At 46.5% G+C, this 19,065-nt stretch overlaps 1 protein-coding gene across 1 annotated transcript in view; it reads left to right on the forward strand.

The window, feature by feature from the left end:
• Nucleotides 1-19,065, forward strand: part of SARDH (sarcosine dehydrogenase) — a 51,075-nt gene that overhangs the window by 14,026 nt on the left and 17,984 nt on the right. The window contains exons 10-16 of the mRNA XM_082207908.1: nt 6,138-6,224; nt 7,145-7,235; nt 14,357-14,498; nt 15,066-15,149; nt 15,972-16,085; nt 16,844-16,982; nt 18,301-18,414. Coding sequence (XP_082064034.1) covers nt 6,138-6,224; nt 7,145-7,235; nt 14,357-14,498; nt 15,066-15,149; nt 15,972-16,085; nt 16,844-16,982; nt 18,301-18,414 — 771 coding nt within the window. The remainder of the gene's footprint in view (nt 1-6,137; nt 6,225-7,144; nt 7,236-14,356; nt 14,499-15,065; nt 15,150-15,971; nt 16,086-16,843; nt 16,983-18,300; nt 18,415-19,065) is intronic.

Here is a 19,065-nt window from a genome sequence, read left to right on the forward strand (position 1 = left end):
CCTGCTGTTGGATCTTACAACCATCAAAGCTGGTTGCCACCATTGCTTTGGTGGGACTGAGTTCCATAGTTTAACTATGTGGTGTATGAAAAATGTTGTTGTTGTTGCTGCTGCTGCTCTTTCTTTCTCTAGTCTGCAAACAATGTATAAATTTCAATTTAAAAAAAAATGTTTTGCCATTTGATTTCCACTGAAATTTACATAAATGGTTGTGTAGGGTATGTAAATACCTATGTAAGCCGCATAACACTCATTAAATTGCAGACAGAGGGACAGATAATGGAGCATTTGGCAGTTACTGAGCTGCAGGGGAATGGAAACAATGCTGATTGTGACAGGTAACTGAGCAGAACAGCAATTGCTACCTTCGTAACATCCATAGCAGGGGTGCCCTGGGGAGAAGAAACAATTGCAAAACATATAACCAGCTGGGTATTAACCATACCCATGATCTCTCTCAAAAAACATGCCACATGCCAGAGAGAGTGATAGATTGTTGACCTGGATAGCAATATGGAGACATAACCCTGATATGCTTGTGTTGGTGGTAGCCAGTATTGTGCTCTTCAGACGTTGCTGGACTCCCAACTTCCAGCAGTAAGCATGATCAATGGTAAGGGGTCATGAGGGTTATGGTCCAGCAATGTCTAGAGGATGCTGCATTTGCTATGCACTGTGCCCCATTCTTGCATTTTAGATACCCTACTGCTAATTTTCTTCCCTATTTTCAATGTTGCTGCTATAATGATAACCTGCATTTTATTGGAAAATGACTTCTGTTATGTATTGCTTATTATAATAATTGTATTTATACAATGGTTTTGATTTTTGTATTGGACAGATATTATATGTTCTGCTTTTTAAACCACCATGGGACCTTCTTTATTCATGGAAATTCCATGCTTCGTGGAAAGCATGGCCTCCATGGGGCTGTCCCTGAATAAGTCTGGCCCAACTCATAACCATGGACATGCCTTAGACCTGGTGTTCACCTCTATGGGTGTGGGTGATCTGACACTAAGTAAAAGCAAAACTAAAGAAGTGCCGTGGTCAGATCACTTCCTGGTGCAACTGGACTTCTCCGTGACCCTACTCCACTGCAGGGAGGATGGTCCACCCCTGCCACTTAATGGATACAAATGGTTTCCAGAGAGTGGTAGGGGATGCTTTATCCCATGTTGATGGCCTTCCCTGGTGGCCCACTGAAATGCGGAGTTAACCAGGGCTATTGACTGTCTGGCTCTGAAGCGCCCTCTCCGATTGCATGGAGCCCGGACAGCCCTGTGGTTTTCCATTGATCTGAGGGCAATGAAACAATTGCTGATATGGCTAGAGCGCCGGTGGCAGATAACTCATTCTGAAGCTGACCGGACACGGGTTAGAGCTCAATGTCGAACCTACCAAGTGGCGGTAGTGACGGCGAAGAAGACTTTCTTCACTGCCTCTATTCTGCCTCTTCAGAAAACAGCAGGAGGAGGTGCCTTCAGGTGGTTCGCAATTTAGCGGAACCACCTGCTACATTGGGGCCCAGTACGGGCCACATGATCTCCTGCAATGATTTTGCAAAGTTTTTTGCAGATAAAGTTGCTCAGATTCGGGAAGAGGTAGACTCCACCATGGGAGCAGGGCTGGGGCGGGAGGGTGCTAGAGTCCTGTCTAGTCAAGTTGCGTGGGATCAATTCCAAACTGTTACACCTGAGGATGTGGACAGGCTGCTTGGACGAGTGAAACCAACCACCTGTCTCCTTGATCCTTGCCTATGCTGGCTTACAAAAGCTAGCCGGGAAGGGCTGGGTGATGGGCTTTGCGGGGTGGTGAATGCTTCTCTCTGTGAGGGAGCCTTCCCAGACCCACTGAAAGAGGCAGTTATCAAACTGCTTCTTAAAAAACCATCTTTAGGTGCGGCCAATATGGCCAACTATCGCCCAGTCTCAAATCTTCCATTCTTGGGCAAGGTGACTGAGCGAGTGGTTGCGGAACAACTCCAATCATGCCTGGAAGAAGCGGACCATTTGGATCCCTTCCAGTTGGGATTCAGGCCTCATCATTGGACTGAAACTGCCTTGGTCGCACTGGTCGATGATCTCCGGTGGGCATAGGCGCCGACTCCATGGGGCCTGAGCCCCCTCAAAAATTTGTTTGGGGGGGCTCTGCCCCCCCCAATAATTTAAGAAAATTATTAGGCACCTTGCCAAAAACCGCGAAGGGGACTCCGGCGCGCGCCTCCCAAAGTGACCGGGAGCTCCTGAGAAGGGGCGGGCAGGTCGGTCAGTCAGAGGAAGACCCCCAGCGGCGGGACTTTAGAAAGGAATGGAGCCGCGGGGCCGAGGAACGGCGTATTCGTCGCCGGCGAGGGACCGGGGTGAGGGGAGAATGGAGGGGACGGGAGTTCCCGCCGCAGGAGCGGGGCTTTTTTTCTGGGTTCGGCTAAGGTGACGTTGGTAGGAGGGGGTGGCCGCCTCCCGGCGCGAAGCCTGGGGACGGCAGGCCGGTTCTTGCATGCAAAAGCACCACTGCCATCCTGCCGCCAGTATGGACCCCGGTATGGGCCCCCCCCCCAATATTTTTTATAAGTCGGCGCCCCTGCCGGTGGGCTAGGGACAAAGGTGAGAGCTATTTCCTAGTTCTGCTGGATCTCTCAGCGGCTTTTGACACCATTGACCATAACATCCTTCTGGACTGTCTAGAGGGACTGGGAGCTGGGGGCACTGTTATATGGTGGTTCTGCTCCATCCTCCTGGGCTGTGTTCAGAAAGTGGTGGTGCGGGATGAGTATTCAGACCCCTCGACTCTCACTTGTGGGGTGTCTCAGGGTTCTGTCCTCTCCCCCATGCTTTTTAACATCTACAAGCAGCCGCTGGGAGAGATCATCAGGGAGTTTGGGCTGGGTGTTCATCAGTATGCAGATGATACCCAGCTCTACCTCTCTTTCAAATCAGAACCAGTGAAGGCGGTGAAGGTCCTGTGTGAGTGCCTGTAGGCAGTTGGAGGATGGATGGCAGCTAACAGATTGAGGTTGAATCCTAACAAGACAGAAGTACTGTTTTGGGGGGACAGGAGGCAGGCAGGTGTGGGGGACTCCCTGGTCCTGAATGGGGTAACTGTGCCCCATTCAGGACCAGGTGCACAGCCTGGGAGCCATTTTGGACTCACAGCTGTCCATGGTCAATTCTGTGTCCAGGGCAGCTGTTTATCAGCTCCATCTGGTACACAGGCTGAGACCCTACCTGCCCGCAGAGTGGTGCATGCTCTAGTTATCTCTCGCTTGGACTACTGCAATGCACTCTGTGTGGGTCTACCTTTGAAGGTGACCCGGAAACTACAACTAATCCAGCATGTGGCAGCTAGACTGGTGACAGGGAGCGGCCACCGAGACCACATAACACCGGTCTTGAAAGACCTAGTACGCTCCCAGTACGTTTCCGAGCACAATTCAAAGTGTTGGTGCTGACCTTTAAAGCCCTAAACGGCCTCGGTCCAGTATACCTGAAGGAGCATCTCCACCCCGATCGTTCTGCCAGAACACTGAGGTCCAGCGCCAAGGGCCTTCTGGCAATTCCCTCACTGCGAGAAGCCAAGTTACAGGGAACCAGGCAGAAGGCCTTCTCGGTAGTGGCACCCGCCCTGCGGAACGCCCTCCCACCAGATGTCAAAGAGAAAAACAACTACCAGACTTTTATAGAAGACATCTGAAGGCAGCCCTGTTTAGGGAAGCTTTTAATGTTGAATAAACTATTGTATTTTAATATTGGAAGCTGCCCAGAGTGGCTGGGGAAACCCAGCCAAATGGGCTGGGTATAAATAATAAATTTATTATTATTATTATTATTATTATTATTATTATTATTATTATTATTATCCACCATTTGCTCCCCAAATGACCCTGTGAGGTAGGTCAGGCTGAGAGGCAGCAACTGGCTCCCAAGGTCATAGCCAGTGAGCCTCATGGAGTAGGGGATTTGAACCCGTGGTCTCTGACTGGTCCTAGTCCAACACTCTAACTACTGCGCCACACGGACTCTTTTGATGAAGGGTGGTATATAATTATGATTGATGATGACAATGGTGATGATGATTATAATTAGGTACATTAAACAGATTGTGGGAAGAGAAAGCGAGCTTGGCTGAACTCTTCGGGGACTGAACTGCAGTGTTTCAGGGCACTGTTATGATACATATTTAATTTCATAAAAATTATGTATGACTTGTTTGTTAAAAATCAAACATCAAAGCAGTTTACACAAGGAGTAAATTGATGAAAGCAGTTAAAAACATCCCTATCAAACGTTTAAAAAAAATTAAAATCAGCAGTGAGCTAAAAACAGATTAAACCACATGCCAACATTTTACATATCTGAGTAGGCTTGCCTAAGCAAAATATGTTTTTAGCAGGTGCCGAAAAGAGTATATTGAAGGTCAACAAGCAGGGAGTTCCATGGTGTGGTTGCTTTCACATAACACTCTCCCCCCAAAAAAGAAACATGTGCAAAAGAATGTGTAGAAATTCCCCCTTGACTGACTCTTCTATCCCCACCCCCACAAACTGAGCACCAAAACAGGCGAACGACACATCAGGGCCCTTTAATTAATTTGAAATATTTATCCCTTTCTGTCTCTCTCTCCACCTACCACCCCATACCTTGTTGACATTTATGAAACTTTGACAGCAGAAATCGGTTCAGCTTTTTACTAATATATAAAATACCTCTCTTTCCCCTGATGATAATAATAAAAAAAAAATATCAGCTACAGGGAGAGTACACGATGGTAATTTATTGGATTGCGTGGGCTGGAAGTGAGAGAAAGATGACTGTTATATATTTATATATATAAAGTAATCATTTTGAAGCCAGGAATAGCCCCTTAAGTATTTTCAGCTCAATTAGGGTAGTTTTGAGAGAACTGTTCTTAAGGAGGATGCTTCTTCTTCAGTGCTCTGATTCACCTTCCACAATTTTGGAAATAATTGGAGTGCATGAAAGGATGACTAAGAACAGGGAAGGCCAATGGCAATTTTACTGGCAGAGGGCAAAAAGCCAATGACTTCTCTTCCCTGGGTTCTTCTTAAACCTTGTTGAAATGAGTGCTGACCCAGTTGCCAATCATATTATTTCAGGGCCAACCTAGGACACTGGTGAACCTCAGGTCAGTGGGAATATTTGGCCCCAAAGCCTTTCATAGAATCTTGGACTTGTAGGGTTGAGAGGGACCCCAAGGATCATGCCATCCAGCTCCCTGCACCACAAGAACCACAGCTCAAGAATCGCTGACAGGTGGCCACCCACCCTTTGCTTAAAGGTAAAGGGATCCCTGACCATTAGGTCCAGTCATGACTGACTCTGGGGTTGCGGCGCTCATCTCGCTTTATTGGCCAAGGGAGCCGGCGTACAGCTTCCGGGTCATGTGGCCAGCATGACTAAGCCGCTTCTGGTGAACCAGAGCAGCGCACGGAAACACCGTTTACCTTCCCGCCGGAGCGGTACCTATTTATCTACTTGCACTTTGACGTGCTTTCAAACTGCTAGGTTGACAGGAGCAGGGATCGAGCAACGGGAGCTCACCCCGTCATTGCGGGGATTTGAACCGCCGACCTTCTGATCAGCAAGCCCTAGGCTCTGTGGTTTAACCCACAGTGTCACCCACATCTCACCCTTTGCTTACAAGCCTCCAATGAAGGAGATAGTCAAGCACCTTTCAAAGGCGTCCGTTCCACTGTTACTATCAGGATGTTCTTTCTAATGTTTCCCCATTTGGCCTGACAGGCCGTTTCTCCTAAGTCACACCCAGTTGCTCCATACCAGATGTCAAGTGAGCTCCTGAAGTTCCTTCACTGAAGTGTGCTGCCCTGTCTACCAGCACATCTTGCTTCAGCACATCTTGCTTCAGAAACATCAAGCAGTTTCATAGTAGCCTGCTTTTGGTATAGCAGGCGTGTTAAAATTTTGGTTACACCAAGAACTTTGAATGTGTTATTGATGTATCTGCACCCCCTTTTTGTCTATGCTTTCATATTTTTAACCTGTCTTCTGTGGGTATTGCAATTATTTTGTTAAGCACAACAGCTCTTGTTGCTCCTGTGGTTCCCAGAAACTGGTAGTTCAGCTGTCTGTGTTTCATTATTTCCCCCTGTGATTTAGAGTCATTCACTGCTGACCACAAGCCTCTCATGGGGGAAGCGCCAGAGGTCCGAGGCTTCTTTCTGGGCTGTGGCTTCAACAGCGCTGGTAAGAGACAAACTTTCTCTTTTACATAAGTATGATCTACAATTATTACTACTACTGCTATTTATTAAATTTATATACAAGCATCTCCTCACTTGCACCTGATCTACTTGCGCACCACTATGCGCACACACAGCGCTGGGAACATGGAAGTGGCAGGAGAGAGCTGGAAAGTCTGTGGCTCACAAGGCGACCCTTCCCAGAGCCTGAGCAGTGCAGAGGCTAGGCCCCTGGACAGTTCCAGGCATGGCTTAGGGCTGGAGAGTTCCACAGGATGTTGCTTCAGCAGCCCTCATCTTCAGACTGAGCCTTCAATAGGAGCTGCAGTGCTTCTTCAGCAGCACTCTGGACAGCTGCTTGCAGAGCTTAGGCTGGAGAGGCCATCAAACCGCCAATGGTGTTTCAGCAGCAGTCATCCCCAGACGTTCTGCTCCATCTGGAGAGGCACAAGCACTGTGTGCTCATCTTGCACTGATTCGCTATGTACTTCTCTGGTAGGCACTGAGGGCAGTTCCCTCTTCAGTTCTGAATCCTTGGCTGCATCTCTTGAGGACTCTGACCCCAGAGTCATCACAGCTTGGGCCTCCAACACATAAGCACAGAGCTATCTACCTATAATTGGTAGGCTGGTGTGGCCTGGCTTGCCCAACTTAGTTCTACTTAGAGCACACCTTTTGAAATGAATGAACCTAAATGATTCATGACTATTAACTGCGGGGGGTTCCCTCTGAATATAGAGCTTGCTTTGGATACAACCCATAATATTTGACACTTTTGTTGCCCTCAGGAATCCAGGAGTAATTTGAGGAGAGTAAAGCCATCAGATCCTGCCCTCCTGAGTCACATCTCAGCTCAGGAATTTGTTTTCTGTACCAGATCTGAGCTCGTAGTCTTTCCACAATTTTGCTCTTTCCTCCCTCCAGGAATGATGCTTGGAGGTGGCTGTGGGAAGGAGCTGGCCCACTGGATCATCCATGGGTATCCTGAAAAGGACATGTACGGTTATGACATTAGGTGAGCACCTTCCTGCTCTGGCCCCGTAGAGAATCTGCCTTGAATACAGAAGGTTCCAAGTTCAATTCCCCAGTGAGGCTGAGGGTGTATACTTGTCTGAAACCCTGTTTAAAAAGGTTGCTTAGGCTGCCATCTTCAGTGTGAAGGGAGCAAAAAGTGCTGGATGGAGTTGATGATAAATGCTGCCTGTGTCCTGGCAGGGGGGTTCCCGTGAGGAGGCAGCAAATGGCAGAGAAACCCCCAGCCAGCATATAGAGTCCTGAGCTAGCGGGAGCAATGGTATGATTCAGGATAAGGAAGCTTCTTGCATCCTTGTTCTTCTGAGCCCTTTACCCAGGACTACGAAGACTGGAATCTTTCTTTCTAGGGTAAGGACTAAGGACCATAGCTCAGTGGTAGAGTATCTGCTTTGCATGCAAAGGTTCAGTCTCCAGGAACGGCTCCTGTCTTGAAATGCCAGAGAGCCACTTCAAGTCAGTGCAGGCAATACTGAACTAGGTAGACTAATGGTCTTTCTCAGAATAAGGCAGTTTTCATAGACTAATGTATGAAGATAGGCCAGCAGCCAGGCATAGAGTGTCCTATCTGCATATACAAAGTTCTGGTTTCCGCCCTGGTAGGGGTGGGAATATTCTCTGTCTGCATTGCAGGGGGGTTGCACAAGACTAGATGACCCTCGGGGTACCTTCCAACTCTACAACTCTACACTGCCAGTCAGTGTGGACAAAACTGAGTTAGATCAGAGGCGTCTTTCCCATAGGGCTTAGTGGCTTGTTGCTCCAGGGCGCCGGCCTCTCAGGGGCGCCCCAGCGAGTGGGGGAGCTGCATGGCTTTGCTGGTGGCCTCCCCAGCTGCGCCCTGCCAACCATCTTTCCTTCCTACCCTCCTCGGCCCGCCCCCCTCTGCGGGCGGGTGCATTGGTGCTGCTGCTGCTGCTTGTGCTGCTCCCTCAAGCGCTCGGCGGCGGCGGCACGGGCAGCGGCCACCACATTGACTGCGTCTTCTGTGGGTAGTGGCTCCTGGGGCTATGAGGTGGTCTGCAAGTTGGGCCCAGAGTTCTAAATTCTGGGAAAAGGAGGAGGTGCCGGAAGGATCTTTGTGCCAAGGGGCCAGATGTGCTTAAGACGGCCCTGAGCTAGATGGTCCAGTGGTTTTTTCCTAGGTTATGACACAGTCGTCCCAATGAGACTCTTTTGCTGCCAGCTTTGTAGTATTTCCAGTGCAATGTGGAACCTTTTATGTTCATGTAGGCCAGCAGGGGGGAAACTTTGGCCCTCCTGCTGCTGCTGAACTACAACTTCCGTTGTCTATTGGCCATGCTTGCTGGGGGCTGGTGAGAGTTGTGGTTCAGCAATATCTGGAGCGACAGATGTTTTATAAAACCTTGGCCTCTGTTTTGTAAAAATCTATCTTTAATGCTGGGGTGTGTGTTGAGGTCTGTTGTGTTGCATTTAGGTAACTTAATGCTTGTTCGAGTAGACCCACTGAAGTGGGTGGACATGACCAAAGTAGCTCTGATGGAGTCTCCTGTGGGCAGAACTTGGTTGAATACAATGCTTTACATTTGTCTTTCACTTTTATTTATTATTTTTGTACTTTACTCACTGTTAAGTTTTACCAAGAGTTATACATTTTAGGGCAATATTTTATTTATTTTTACTTGTTACACTTATATACCACCTTTTTCTTCCAAGGAGCTTAATGTGATGTGCATGCTTCTCCTCCTTCACATTTAATCCTCACAACAACCCCGGGAGGTAGGTTAGGCTAAGAGACAGTGACTGGTCCAAGGTCATGGCTTCATGGCTGAGTAGGGATTCAAACGCTGGTCTCCCAGGCTCTAACCTTTACACCACATCGTAGGAGCCTGAAAGCGGGGTTGCTGTATAGGATTTTCTCACCCTGCATTGCAAAGTAGTGTGGATTGCCAGCAGCCGGTGGGTTCCGTCACAAACGCAGGCCTGCTCCACAGATGTTTCTGTCTTTCAAATGGCTGGGAATTGATGGCTCTTAATAGTCGTCATTAATTTCTTTGTCAGCTTGATCTCATTGCCTCTATTCTGCTTCTGTGTGATCACCGGGAGTCGGATGCAAGTTGAAATTATATCTGTAATTATATCTGTTCAGGCAGCCTTCCATACCCCGTTGCCCTCCAGAGGTTTTGGACTACAGCTGGTTGATCCTGATCATTATTATTATTATTTATTAGATTTATATATCACCCTTCACCAAAAGATCTCAGGGAACTGTAGTTCTGGAGCGCATCAGGTTGGAGAAGCTAGCTCTACAGAGCCCAGAGTGGAATACATAGTTCTCTTCTCACCCACCTGCATCAAATCTAGCTTGGTATTGTCGGCACTGACTGGCAGCAGCTCTCCAGTAATTTGGGCTTTTAGTGTGGATGCCCCTATGGAAGCAGGGGCAACCACACGTTCTGGAAACAACTGAAGATATTTTTGTTCCAACAGGCTTTACCAGCTGGGTAGATGGGTCTTTACTTTGAGTGGCCACTTGTTAGGGTTTTAGTCCTGGTCCCAATGTATTTTCTGATTCTTGGTGTTTTTAACAATTTCTAATTATCTTATGTTTGCTTAGGAGGCCATTAATAAATCCATGGTAAAACAGATCTAAAATAAAATTTCAGCAGGGGTATAACCTGGGGGATTCCAGGATTGAACATCTGACTTTCTGCATGCTCTTACCCTTTAAAAAACACCCCCCCCAAACAGCCTAGTTTTCAGGGTTCTGAATGCTTCCACGGCCAAACAGCTCTTACCACCTGGAAGTTCTTCCTGAGGTTTTGTTGGAATCTCTTTTCGTACCATTTGAATCCATTGGTTTTGATCTGCTCTCTGGAGCAGCAGAAAACAAGCTTGCTCCATCTTCCATGGGACAGTCCTTCAGATATTTGAAGATGGCTATCATATCTCTATTCAAAATAAATTAAATAATGGTCCAGTAGCACCTTGTTGTTGTTTAGTTGTTTAGTCGTGTCCGACTCTTCGTGACCCCATGCACACTTCTTCAGATACTTTTGCATACGAAAGCTTATACCCAGAACAAACTTAGTTGGTCTCTAAGGTGCTACTGGAGAATTTTTTAATTTATTTCGACTACGTCAGACCAACATGGCTACCTACCTGAATCTATATCTCTACTCACTCTCTTCTTCTCCATGCTAAACATAGCCAACTCCCTCAACCGTTCCTCATAAGGCTTGGTTTCCACACCCTTTATCATCTTGGTTCCAGCTTGTCAACATCCTTCTTAAATTGTGGTGCCCAGAACTGGACACAGGACTCCAGGTGTGGTCTGACCAAGGCAGAATAGAGTAGAACTATTAGAATAGAATGAAACCAAGTTGACCTGGACACTATACTTCTGCTGATGCAGCCTAGAATTACATTAGCTTCTTTTGCTGATGCACCACACTGTTGACTCATGCTAAGCTTGTGGTCTTAAAGAAAGCTGCTTTATACTGAGTCAGACAGTTGGAGGGGAGTACTACTGATGGCTACTAGCCATGATGGCTATGCACTGCCTCACACTGCTTCTGAATCCCAGTTGCTGGAAACCACAGGAGGGGAGAGGGCTCTTGGGTTTGAGTCCTGCTTGCAGGTTTCCCATAATGAGCACCTGGTTGACCACTGTGAGAACAAGAGGCTGGGTTAGATGAATCACAGGCCTCAGTTTTTGCATATATTGGATAAACTTTTCCCAATCTTCTGTAAATCTTTGATCTCATCGATTCTGGATCCTTCCTGTCATTCTGTCCAGTTCTGCATAATCCATCATTTTAGTTCTCCATTCTTCTATCGTAGGTAATTCCTCTTGTTTCCATTTCTGGGCCATCAATATTCTTGCTGCTGTCACTGCATATAAAAATAACTTCTTTTCTTTCTTATTTATCTCATTACCTGTAATGCCTAGTAAAAATGCTTCTGGTTTCTTAACAAATGTATATTTCAACATTTTCTTCAATTCATTATAAATCATTTCCCAAAAGCATTTTACCTTCTTACATTCCCACCACATATGGAAAAAGGTACCTTCTTTTTTCTTTACATTTCCAACATTTGTTATTTATCTTATAAATTTTTGCTAACTTCACAGGTGTTACATACCATCGGTACATCATTTTCATAACATTTTCTTTTATAACTGTGCATGCAGTGAATCTTAAACCATCTTTCCAAAGTCTTTCCCAATCCTCCATTTGAATATTATGCCCTATATCTTTGGCCCAGTCGATCATAACTGATTTTACCTCCTCATCCTTCGTACACCATTCCAGTAATACCTTATACATTTTTGCTAAATTCTTATAATCATTATTCAATATTTCTGTCTGAAATTTTGATTCTTTGTCAGCAAAACCCCTGATTTAGATCTTTTAGGTTTTTTCTTATTCAGAATGAATCCTGCCAACTGACCAAACTGGTCCATTTCTTTCAACACTTCTGTTACCGTGTTCATGGGATCTTCCAAAGTTAATACTAAGTCCAAATGTATCCCAGTCCACTCTCCAAACAGACATAAAAGGCAAATAATACTTCTTCCCTTGTTAATAAGCAATGCTGCCAAGGTGAGGGTGTAAAAATAACAAAAAATAAGAACTTTCCAGTTCATTGCACAGTTCACTTAAAATCGAAAGTAAAGTAATCCGTTCTCAAAATCCTTCCTTGCCATCTTGGCCACTCTCCAAACTAAAAAGAAAGGGATTATTCCCTCTACCCCCTCGATCTTCTTCACCCAACCAGTTCCTTATGTAAGTCCCTTAAAAAATATCAAAAGCCAAAAAAATAATAAAACAGCAAGGTAGTTCCGATTGCCAAGCAGTCTCTGCTTGTTTTTTACTCACGGTTATACTCCACACTGATAATAGTCCTTGTGTGCGCTTCGGAATTCAGACAAAGTTGACCTCCTTTTTACCCTTTGTCTGCACCGAATTGGGTCCAAATCAGCAAATTTTAATCCTTTCGAAACTTCCCAAATGATTTCTTTTAATTTGGAAAGCCGATCACTCCAGTGGGCAGGCTCGGGGCTGCGCTCCTAGAGGCTGGCAATGGCGTCCCGCTGGAAGCCCTTCTACCCCACCACTCTCATCTCCTCTTTAAAGAAGATACCTGGCGGCCAGGGGAATCGCTACTCCACAGCGCTGGGATCCTTACCCCCTGAATATCCTTTCAGTGGGGTTTGGGGGGGCTAAGGCGCCCTTTTAGCACCCCCTTTTATCTTCTAGGAGCTGGCCTCCCTCTCCCGAGGGAAAGCCCACTTGCTTCTACTTTGCGATCAGACCGGAAGCCCCTGGACAAGAAGTCTTTCTTAGCCCTACCTGGAGATGCTATCAAGGATTGAACCTGGGACCTTCTGCATGCAAAGCAGCTGCTCTTCCACTGAACTATGACTAAGTGGTGCGGAGGGCAGCATTGGAACAATGTATATGTGAAGCTGGTAGCTAGGCAGGCATTGAGTTCAAGAGCTGGAAACTGGAAGACCTGACTCTACCATGATGCTGCAGCCTGTAATGTCTGTCTCTGCCTTCAAGCAAGCAAGTGCCTCGTACCCTCCTACCTCCAGAGGAAGAGAATGGTGTCAGCGTAACTCAAAACATAATTTATTTTAATGGTGTGCTGTTCCGAAGCAGAGGAAATGGCATGTTCTCAAACAGCAGACACAGAAGCACCTCTGTGTCAAAACCTGCCAACAGCCTCCTTTGTTGCAGTCTGCTCTTGGATTCTGCAATGGAAGAGCATCTTAGCACCAAATGTGGTGTGAGGATCAGCATGCCTGTCATCATTAGCCTCCTCAAGGGGAGCTCAGAATCCTGCTCCTGAACTTATGGCCTTGTTAATTGCGGAACCCTGCAAATTCTGCAGAGGTTATAAATTAAAAGTATGTATTGGTGCCTGAGGCAAAAGACTGGATAGCACTCCTTGGGGACCCAGATGCAAGGCAAGGCTGGGGAAGGGCCGTAGCTCAGTGATTAGTGAGCCTGCTCTGCATGCAGAAGGCCCCAGCTTCAATCCCTAACCAATGGCTTCTCTGAGTTGGTCTGGGGGAAAACTCAATGCCTGGAAGTCTGGAGAGTCACTGTCAGTCAGCCTAGACAGTACTGAACTAGATGCACCCAGTGGTGTGACTCCATGTAAGGCAGCTTCCTATGCTCTTATCACTAGCTTAATCTTATTGGCTGCCTCCATTGGCTACCAGAGGCACTTTCCCTCACCCTGCCTAATGATAGGGATGGCCCTGATTGTACAACTAATGGTTTGCTGATATCTAGATTTGCTCCCTCTTCTGTGCTGCCCCTTATGCTTGGAACCTTTCAACCAGAACACTGAAACCAATCCCCTCCACACCACCACCACCTCCATCTGCCTTCCTGGTAGTCCAACACCGTTGTGGATGGAGATCTTTCTGGGTTCTGAATGAAATCAGGAGGACCGCCAACTCATGCCTCTAATTTGCCATGGATGCTGCAACATGCTGTAGCGTTCAGAGTGCCAGACTAGGATTTGGGAAAGACCAAGATTCAAATCCCCACTCAGCCATGAAGATCATTGGGCATGACCATGGGCCAGTCACTCACTGTCAGCCTAACGTACTTCACAGGGTTCTTGTGAGGATAAAATGGGGGTGGGGGAGAGTACTATGCATGCTACCTTGAGCTCCTTGGAGCAAAGAAGGTGGGCCATAAAAGCAACAACAACAAATAACAAATTCCTCCATTTTGAATGTACACACCACTAATAAAATTCTTCAGGTATTAACCAAATGGAGAAGTAAACAGGTTAGACAGAGACGAGAGATGGGTGTGCTATATTTGCCCCCCTCTGTCCCCATTTTCCTGAAAAAAACCCCAGTTTGAAACCCCCCAAATTTAGCATTTAAAAATGTGCTGGGAGCATTCGCAGTAGGGTTTCTGGGAGCAGAAATTGCTGGTGTTTGCTTATTCATCCCATGTCCAGATTGGACCAATCCACCGAATATAATTGATATTGGGGGGAAATGAGGGTGGTGACAGCACACTCATCTCTTTATTTCACCATTTGGTCCTCATCTGAAGATAACACTTGGGTCTGCCTCTGTCTGTCTCTGAAATGTTCACCTCTCTATAGGAGGTTTCACCACTCCCTTACAAACAACAACCGCTGGATCCGGGAAAGGAGCCATGAATCATATGCAAAAAACTACTCTGTCGTATTCCCATATGATGAACCTTTGGCTGGGCGCAATATGAGGAAGGACCCCCTCTATGAGGTCAGACCCAAAGCTCATGGAAGAAATTCTGGGTGGACATGGGGCGTTAGGCACAGAGGCATCCAGGGCTGTGGGTAGCTTTTGCTGGAAGACTTCTGAAACAGGCATGTCCTGAAATGGATTGTGTTTGCACAACTCTAGGGTTTGATCTAGAAACCTCATGGATGGTCCAAAGCTGATACTTTATTTGAGCAAGCCACCCACCATTGTGTACCCTCACAGCCAGAAGAGATGTGGCGGAAGTTGTTTTTAGAGGAGAAAAGGAGGAGAAAAGCCATCCAACAACTGCGAGGGAAGTGGGTGTTGTCAGTTTGGCAGGGAACAAAGCCCCAAGCAGGCTTTGTATGGGGAAATTATTTGCGGTGAGGGGCCCCAGGTAGACCCTAACACTATGGGGGCATGGAGCCTAGAACAACATTAGCTCCAGGAACAGCAAAGAGGAGGCAATAGCACAAGAGTGATCACAGGCTAATTTCATGGCTCAATGGAATGTTGGGGTTCAGGTTTTTTTTACTCTTCTTCCTTCCATCTCCTCCCTCCGCACTCAAATTTTTGTGACCCTCGCAGGAACTTCTGCAACAAGGTTGTGTATTTCAAGAGAGACATGGTTGGGAGAGGCCAGGCTGGTTCCATCCAAAGAGTCAGGCACCAGTAAGTACAAAATTTAGGGATGTGATACCAAGGAGGAGCATCGTGGAACATCATGTCTCCACATGTGACCTTTGTTCCTCTAGCACTACCATTATGAGGTACTCTAAAGGCTCTTTTGCCTGTTTTCCTGTGGTGCTCTTTGCCCCAGGAGCTTGCAGAATGCACCAGCCTGTCTCCCCATTAATGTGGGAAGGATGATCCACATAATGTCCTCCTCACCCCAGTCTTGTCCTAGACCTCCCTCTGACTTTAAATGTATGGGTGTGTGTTTTCCCCCAATCTTGGCCCTTTGGGGCTTTCCAAGGATTGGAAAACCCCAGTCCTTGGCATCCACCCCACCAGGGGCAGAATTCCCAGAGGGATGGGTTTGGCTAATTTTGGCTTCTGAAGGTAGCCCTGTTTAGGGAAGTTTTTAATGACTGATGTTTAAATGTACCGTATTTTTCGCTCTATAAGATGCACCAGACCACAAGACGCACCTAGTTTTTGGAGTAGGAAAACAAGAAAAAAAAATATTCTGAATCTCAGAAGCGAGAACAGCAAGAGGGATCACTATGCAGTGAAAGCAGCAATCCCTCTTGCTGTTCTGGCTTCTGGGATAGCTGTGCAGCCTGCATTCACTCCATAAGACGCACACACATTTCCCCTTACTTTTTAGGAGAGAAAAAGTGAGTCTTATAGAGCAAAAAATACGGTATTTTTAATTTCTGTTGGAAGCTGCCCAGAGTGGCTGGGGAAACCCAGCCAGCTGGGCGGGGTAAAAATAAATTATTATGATTATGATTATGATTATGATTATGATTATGATTATGATTATTGCAGGTTTTGGAATATGATTATTATGGCGCTTATGACCAAACCCCACATGAAGACTATGAATACAACCGCTTGCTGTCGGATGAATACACATTTGATTTCCCATCTCACCACAATGTTGTGAGTAGAATGCCCTTGGAGGAGGATGCAGTGGTCCTGTTGCCAAGAGGGGCTTCTAATGGGGGGGGAGAGTCTTCAGGTAAGGGGCATTCCCATCTCCACCTGGAGATGCAGTGATCTGAACCTGGGATATTCCAGCAGAGGAACTCAGGCTTGCTGGCATCCCTCAGGACTGCACCACAATCAGGCTTTTAAAAAGCTTCCGCTGGAGCCAACTGGAGCTTTTAAAAATCCTCCATTGGTGCCAATTGAGGCTTTTTAAAACTTCGTTGCTACAGCAGCATCCTTTATGGGAGGGGGTTTCACAGCTGGCTCTTTGTATAACAGCTTCCTGTGTTCTATACATCCAGCACAGCATCTTGGGGGTGGGGGTGGAAGGGAACCTTTAGCTGTTGAAACATAAAATCAAAAGTGATTCAGGTCTGAGTTCTTTGGGAAGAAAGATGTCTAAAAGGTAGTCTGATGAGATGTCACTGCATGCAGACATGAGTTACGGGATGCCAAGCACTGGAAAAGAGCCATTGTCGTGGTGGGTGTGACTTTTGAAGAAGAAAAAAATCCAAGAAATATCTGTTGTTTTTCTTTTTAAGATATAAAAAGCATGACTCACAGGTCCCTTTTCTTTTCTTCTGTGCTCTCTTGTCACCTTGAGCGACTTCTTACATGCCCCTTGATTCTCCCTTTCAACGTGACCAAGCCTGCCTGCCATGTGCCCCCATCACACCATGGCTCTGTTTTCTTTCCCTCCCTGGTTTTAGATCAGGAATGAATGCTTAACCTGCCGAAATGCCCTGGCGGTGTTCGACATGTCTTACTTTGGGAAATTCTACCTCGTCGGCCCAGAGGCCAAGAGGGCAGCTGACTGGCTGTTTACGGCTGATGTTTCCAAGCCTCCAGGTACCCACCCCCCTCCCCACCATCCCACCCGCTTATTTCCAGCGGTGTTCTGCTGGCGCTGCCAATGTCATCAATGCCTTCTCTTGCATCAGGCACATAATCCCCTCCCAGTTAATGATAACGTTCAACCAAGGCTTCTGCCAATCAAGCTGGGGAGGTTGCTTTCAAACAAAGGGCTCTGTGCCCGGGAGGAGGTTTGAATACCCCAAAGGATGCAGGCATCTCTTTGAGAGCTGCAGCCTGTGTTGATTTGGCTCTGCTTGTGATGGCTTTAAGAGGGGATTATACGGATTCATGGGAGCACAAGCCTACCAGTGGCAATTGCAGTGGCTGGGATGGCTTCGTCTCTCAGAGGAAGTATGCCTCTTAGCAACTAACTACAGGAGATCACAATCTATTCAGTTCGGGATTCAGGCTTTGACTGAATTCGGCGCACAGTCCTATTGGAAATCAACGCCACCAGGAAAGAAATGTGTGTGTGGTGTGTGTGTGTGTGTGTGTTTAAAGGAGATGCATACAAACTTTTCCTCATTTTTTCCTCATATTACATCTGCCTTTCATTTTTAAAATCCCAGAATCATAGAATTGTAAAGTTGGGCATCTAGCCCAACTCCCTGCATTACATAAATCACAGTTAAAGAATGCCCAACAGCTTCTCTTTAAACACCTCCAATGAAGGTGAGTCCACCACCTTCCAAGGGAGTTTGTTCTATTATTGAACAGCTGTTACTGTCACAAAGCATTTCCTAATGTTGGTTGGAATTTCCTTTCTCATCATTCAAATCCATTTCTGTCTTGTTTCAGCTAATTGTTACCTCAGCTAAAAGGAGACTGTTTAGTTATTGAACAATTCAGATAAATCCTAATGGAATTGTTTCCCCTACACCTCCTCTCCCCTAATGGAAGAGCAAAGGCAAGGATCCTTCACTTTGTAGCCTAAGGGTTAATTTTGTTAGTTAGCTAGCCAAGAGGGGTACAAGTGGAAGTGTTGCTTAGCAACCAGGAAGGGTGGCATGACCATTACTGAGTTAGCACATGCTCTGACTGGCTTTGTAGTTCTGAGGGAGTTTTTCCCCCTCTGTGTATTTGATTGAATGTCTAAATATATACTGTGTACAAGGCCAACCTCTCCATTCCTTTCTTTTCACATTAATACCCTGTTTTCATTTGCTTTTCCCAGTAAAGTGTTATCAGGGCTTCTCTCTTTGGATTCCTTCTGTGTTTTAAATGACTTTGCATATGCATACATTCCTGCTTCCAAATGCTGCTTTTATGGAATGATCCTGGGATAAAAAAAGATCTGGGGCTTCTGTTTCAGGAGCAACAGTTTATACCTGCATGCTGAATATGCGTGGGGGAGTCGAAAGCGATCTGACCGTTAGTGCAATAGATCCCGGCACACAGGACTCTGCGCTGGCACCTGCCTTTGAAGGTAAAACGGCAATGGCAACAACACTGATCCTTGATCATTTAAAACCGATTAGATGTTGGTTTTTCTTAGCTCTCTGTTTGAGTAGAGCTGCAGATAGATTGGAAGTTGTTATATACTGAGCTGAATCCTAGAACAATAGGATCCAGAATGCAGCAGTCTGTTTGGTCCGCAGGAGCCACCCAATCCAGCTCCAGGTGGAAGTGAATCAGCGACCTGATTGGCCTGCAGGAGCAGCCAATCAGGCTTCTGGAGGAAGTGAATCCACAACCTGATTGGCCTACAGGAGCAGCCTGGAATGAGCCAATCACGTGGGGCCCATTGTGTAAATAATGTATATATAGCCAGACATTTTGGGGAAAGTTTCATTTATTGCTACTATGAGCTGAATAAAGAGCACGACTCTGAGTATATTTCAGAAGTCTTGGTGTGGACAGGAGCTGGGTGGGCAACTCTTGAAACATTTGGTAGGGTCTGGAGGTGGGCAGGTCCCAGCAATCCAGGGGACATAAGAGCCTGTCTGTTGAATCTCTCTTCTGACAGCTGAGGGGAAACACAGTCTTCATGGCTAGTAGCCATTGAAAGCCCTTTCCTTTATGAATTAATCTAGTCCTCTTTTTTCCAAAGCCATCCAAGTTGATTGCCATCACTGCT

This window comes from Podarcis vaucheri (assembly GCF_965113315.1).
Source record: "Podarcis vaucheri genome assembly, chromosome: Z".
Lineage (NCBI taxonomy): Eukaryota > Metazoa > Chordata > Lepidosauria > Squamata > Lacertidae > Podarcis > Podarcis vaucheri.